Here is a 5,643-nt window from a genome sequence, read left to right as displayed (position 1 = left end):
GCACGCGCAAGAGCGCACCAGGCAAGTTGAATGAACCTCGGCTCAAAATGCGGATCTCGCTGCCGCTAAGCGTGGCATCGATGATCAAACGAGCGGTGACAGATAGGTGGCAACGGCGGCAGCGTCGACCGGAGCACCTACTGCGGTGTGAAATGTGAGCTGGGAGGCGGGAGGCAGATGCAATAGGAGCGGGAGAGTGAGATCGTCAGCCAGCACGGCAGACCTTTACGGCGCGGCTGCGGGCGCGTTTGCAGTGACATGCGATCCATGTGGTAGCAAAGGCACGGCGGGAGTAGCGTATGCAGGCTGTGAGCGAGGGTGGCGCGTCGCGAGTGGCGGTGCAGCTAGTCGGTGGCGCGGGTGCTGGCGACCGGCGGAGAGATGCAGCCGGCGCGAGAGATGAACCCTGCGGAGAGGCGAGGTGACGGGCGAACCGCGACGGTGGGAGAGGGCTGAGCATCGGCTTCACCGGAGGCACAGGAGCCTCGCACGCCCGACCGTGACGAGAGCGAACCGACGCTGGCAGGTCAAGCAGCGTCGGTTCGCTACCAACGCCGAATGGGTACCCTGCCCGGCACTTTTTCGGTGCTGGTAGCCCCCCCAAAAAACAGGCGCGCGCAGCGCGCCCAGGGGCGCCGCAGGCGCCCCAAGCGGCGCGGAGCGCCGCCGCAGGCGGCGGACAGCAGGGGCCCGAAATTAAACGCCATTTTTGGTTCCGCGGTTTTGCCACTAACATTGAAATCCGGTACAAAACGACTTAGCCGAAACAGCTGACAGACAGACAGAGAGCACACACGTTCGAGACGGGGGTGCGCCGACCGCCGTCGCGGACCCAGTAGAGCTAGATGGTCCCACAGGACGCGCCCTTAGCCTCTGAGCTCGTCCTAGACGTTTTAGGGGAAGCGTGGGCAGACCAGAACGCGGCCACGGCGACGCTCCGAGGCTGTCAGCAGCGCTGGCGGCGATCGTGGCGACGGCGCCTCGCCGCGGCAGCGGCACAGAATCGAGGAGGTGGCGTTGGTGGCAGCATCAATGAGATATGAAGGCGGCCGTAATGCTGGTGGCGCCTTCGAGGGCGGCGGAGAGGGCGGTAGCAGCGACGGCGATCGAGTCATGTGGCAGGGGTGCGAAGATGCAGCAGGGAGGCTTGAGTTAGCGACGCGGGGCGGTGGCGTGCCAGCAGGTAAGCGGCGGCGGCGGAGAGCAGGTGTGCGAACTAAAGGCCAATCTTGAGATATCCATTTTGCACCACCTTTGGATTTCTGGTACAAATTGACTTGTGGATCTTGAAGGCACGCGCAAGAGCGCACCAGGCAAGTTGACTGAACCTCGGATCTCGCTGCCGCTAAGCGTGACGTCGATGATCAAACGAGCGGTGACAGTAGCGATGGCAACGGCGGCAGCGTCGACCGGAGCACCTACTGCGGTGTGAAATGTGAGCTGGGAGGCGGGAGGCAGATGCAATAGGAGCGGGAGAGTGAGATCATCAGCCAGCACGGCAGACCTTTACGGCGCGGCTGCGGGCGCGTTTGCAGTGACATGCGATCCATGTGGTAGCAAAGGCACGGCGGGAGTAGCGTATGCAGGCTGTGCGCGAGGGTGGCGCGTCGCGAGTGGCGGTGCAGCTAGTCGGTGGCGCGGGTGCTGGCGACCGGCGGAGAGATGCAGCCGGCGCGAGAGATGAACCCTGCGGAGAGGCGAGGTGACGGGCGAACCGCGACGGTGTGAGAGGGCTGAGCATCGGCTGCACCGGAGGCACAGGAGCCTCGCACGCCCGACCGTGACGAGAGCGAACCGACGCTAACATGTCAAGCAGCGTCGGTTCGCTACCAGCACCGAATGGGTACCCTCCATGAAAAAACGCACGACGGTCAAGCGGAAAGAAATCGAGATGCCTGTAGGATTAGTGGGAGGCGAAAGGCAAAGTCGTTGCCGACCGATCGGGGGTGGAGACGGGGGAGGTGTGGGCTTGGCGGCGGGGGGCTTGGCGGTGGGGGCGATGGCGGTGGTGGGGACGGTGGAGGGGTGATGGATGGAGCGGGCGGCGACGGGGGCGGCGGCGGGCTTGGCCGGTGGCGGGGTTGGCGGCGGGCTTGGCGGTGGGGGAGATGGCGGTGGTGGGGGCGACGGAGGGGGCGGGCTGGGAGGCGGCGGCGACGGTGGAGGCGGGGAAGGAGGCGGCGGGGGTGCGAGAGGCCGGAGAGAGGCGGGACGGCGAGACGCTGGCACAGAGGGCGTGCGCGTGCTGTGCGCCTGCTCGAGGCCAGGTCGCCGTCGGCACGATGGCCCGGGCTTTGCCCCTCCCGTGAAGATGGCGACGCGGGCCTGCGCGAGCGCAGGAGGAGGGTCGAGGAGGGGGGTCGAGGCAGGCGGGAAGGGGCTGGGGTGTGGGGCGGGGCGGGGATTGGAGACGACCTGGGGGAGAGGAAGAGGGGTGGGGAGGAGGGCCGGGCACCCGCACACGGCCCGCCGCCCTTCATGAGGTGAGAGTTCCCTCGATGCGGACGAGCCCGAGGAGCGCCGCGTAGGCGTACTCGCGCAAAGATGGCCGGGTCGAACGCCGGTTTCGATGGGAGCGGCGATGACGGCGGTCGGGTCGATGATTCCACGTCGATGTCGAGGACGGGCCGAGGCGTGAAAGTGACAGCGCGAACGCCCTGCCATCCGGGGTCAAGTGCGTCATCTGGGTGCTTGGGTGAGATGCACCCACGCGGGGCGGCAAGGCAGCGGCGATTTTTTCTTTTTTACCAAAGATAACGCACGGGCCCTCAGCGGCGAGCTGGGAATAGGACCGCCGCAAGCGGCGTGGCGTGGAGCGGTTGAGCATCCCTCCGGGGGCCCCTCTGCGCCGGGGAGGCGTTGTTGGAGGCTAGGACGCAAGCGTCCGTCGCCCTTTTCAAACTCGGGGCCCACTCCGCTACGCTCCGACCCGAATTTGGAGGGCCTAAAAGTTTAAGGTGTTGCTGCGCAAAAGGGGTCGGACACAGGGCGCAGCTCATGCTAAGAGCTAGAAGGGGAGCTAGAGAGAACGACTACCCTGTCCCGTTATTGCGTACACCAACACCACAAAAGCTCTCTCTCTCCTGTCCTCACTCAGAGCACAGAGGGGGGTCACAACTATCGAGTCTCTCGACTAGCTGCCACGTTGCCGACCGAGAGCGGATCTCCTCCTGCTCCGCAAGGAGGGTGGCCAAGGCTAAAGTCTTGTCGGGCGTGTTGACGACTTGGAGAAGGTCGCCCTTGTACTTGTACTTGTACAGATGCTCGAGGGGGTGCTTTGTGGGGCGGTGCGCAGCCAGGCCAGCAGTGAGGGGAGGCGCACCCTCACTCTCCTCGGTTGCAGAGCTCGTCGGAGGCTGCGTCACGACGGGAGGGTCGCGACAGCAGTCCTCGGGCGAGCCGACGCGCATGTCCAACCAGCGCTGGGACTCGTTGTGACGGCAGACGCCGGCTGCCTCTCCAACCGCTTCTGCAGCGTCCTTCTTTGCCCGTGCATGGGCTCGATCCGATTCCGCAGCGTGTCGTCCCCAGCGGCGGTGCTGCGCGGGAGGCGGTCGCGGGCACGCTGGGCTCGATCAGCTTTCCCTAGCACGGATTTGGCAGACGTTCTTGGCTTCAATTTTACGAATGTCTTGGCACCAGCTGAAGGCTTGCACGGCGCAGATCACATGGTTTCTGCACGGTATTTCGGATTTTGCTCGTGTGGGGGTATATTTGCAGATTTGTCAATGGTACCGCGTCTGCGACGCGGGCGCCTTGCGGGCAGACAGAGCCCTTAGCCACCCTTTATATCTTGCGCGGCCATTAAATGTTTTTCGGCCATCACAGATCACACCCGACGACCTCGGGAACTAGCCGGGCGGGGCAGTCGGAGAAGGGGCAACTCCGTGCACTGACGGTCGGCCGTCAGAAAACACGCCTCCTGGCTCGGGTTACACCAATCCTCGCTACCCAACGCGGCCAAAGGATATCCACCTCGAGAACCTCGAGAACCTCGAGAACCCAACGCGGCCAAAGGATATCCACCTCGAGAACCTCGAGAAGGCTGTGAACCAGAAGGTGCCGCCACTCTTGCGACTCGCACTCAAAAAAGCAGAAGCGCAGTGCTGCGTGTGCGTCTCGAATCAGGCTCATATCACCTCAATCTCACCGTAGGCGCTCGCGCCCGACATATTCAACATCTACGAAGGGCGAGATGCGTCCGAGACGAACGCGCTTCAGGGTGCTATTCGCGAGGCAAGAGCATCCGCGAATCGGACCCGATCGCCATCGCCTCTCCCGGCATTGCGAAGGCACCGCCGTGCACATTCGCTCACAACCCACAAAACAAAAACACACACACTCTCTCTCTCAACCCACCCTGTCGGCTCTGCAGGTCCCATCTCAACGTGTCAAGAAGTCATTGCAACCGGGGGAGGGATGGGAGGACGGCACGCCGCCACCACACAGGGATTTCACTGGAAGGAAGGTGTGATGCGCTAGCCGTCGCCCACCCTTGGGCGTCTGCCTCTTCCTATCTCCCTTCGCAGTCTCTCGCCGATTCTCGCTGCAACCTTCATGCCACCTCGCGGTCGTCCCACTCTCGTCGTTCTCTCCCTTGCCGAGCCCAAATCGCTGTGCGAGTCGTGATTTCTCGAGGGAGTTGCACAGACAGTCGGAGGGCCCAACTTGAGAATCGTGCTTTTTGGGTTGGGTTGGGTTGTGGCAAAACCGCGGAACCGAAAATGGCGTTTAATATCGCGCCCCTGCTATCCGCCGCCTGCGGCGGCGCTCCGCGCCGCTTGGGGCGCCTGCGGCGCCCCTGGGCGCGCTGCGCGCGCCTGTTTTTGGGGGGCTACCAGCACCGAAAAATTGCCGTTTTTTCCGACGGAAGCGCCGTCCGAGTGAGGAGTCCACTTTGAGGCGTGCAGCGCCCTGCCGCGCCCGCCGCCCAGCGCGAGGGCCGGGGCCCCGCGCCGCTGAGCCCGCCCCCAGCCACTCCCTCTCCCTCCCCTCCCTCTCCCTCCCCGCCCGCGCGACGCGTGCAGGGGCTCGCGCCGCCGCCCGAGCCGCGCCTCCGCCCTCCCCCTGTACTCTGTCGCGGCGCGATCCCCGGCCAGCATGATTGCGCGCCACCGCGCCCGCGCCGCGCCCTGCCGCGCCACGCCCGCGCCAGGGCTCCGGGACTGCGCCGCCCGCTCCGCGCTGGAATTGCCCATGCGGCCGCCGCCGCATCCTCAATTTCTCCACTCATCGGACAGACTGCCTCCGTCCGATCAGGTGCCGAGTCTGAGGTGCGCCTCGCTCTTCACCTCCATCTAGATGCCTCCATCTTTCCAACCCGTCCCCACAAAGAAACGCAAACACAGCCCACTTCCCTGGCGGGGCGCGTACCACGGCTTCGCACGAGTCGCGCGGCCTCCCGCCGAGAGTCGACGCGCCCAATCCGCGGCACGAGGGCCTTCGAGGTCCCATATTGCGACGCCGGCCCGACTTCGCAAGCCGCGCGACGCCAATCGTCTGCAGCCCCCCCCCCCCCCCCCACTTAATAAGGTGCTCAATCAAATGCCTTCATATCCACAGAAAAAAAAAGCCACCCCGCGCGCGCAGCACAAAATTTAAAACAAGGTAAGTACCCCGTCCTAGCACACAGACTCGCTACGC

At 64.8% G+C, this 5,643-nt stretch overlaps 1 protein-coding gene across 1 annotated transcript; it reads left to right on the top strand.

Moving 5' to 3' along the window:
• Positions 1-3,627: 3,627 nt before the first annotated feature.
• Positions 3,628-4,155, top strand: EMIHUDRAFT_211294 (hypothetical protein; the record flags this gene model as incomplete). Its single annotated transcript, XM_005768073.1, has 2 exons — positions 3,628-3,700; positions 3,911-4,155. 2 exons carry the CDS (start codon positions 3,628-3,630, stop codon positions 4,153-4,155), a joined length of 318 nt encoding a protein of 105 aa, XP_005768130.1.
• Positions 4,156-5,643: the final 1,488 nt, after the last annotated feature.

Source organism: Emiliania huxleyi (genome assembly GCF_000372725.1).
Source record: "Emiliania huxleyi CCMP1516 unplaced genomic scaffold EMIHUscaffold_47, whole genome shotgun sequence".
NCBI classification, from domain to species: domain Eukaryota; phylum Haptophyta; order Isochrysidales; family Noelaerhabdaceae; genus Emiliania; species Emiliania huxleyi.
This window is presented reverse-complemented; position numbering and strand designations above follow the sequence as displayed.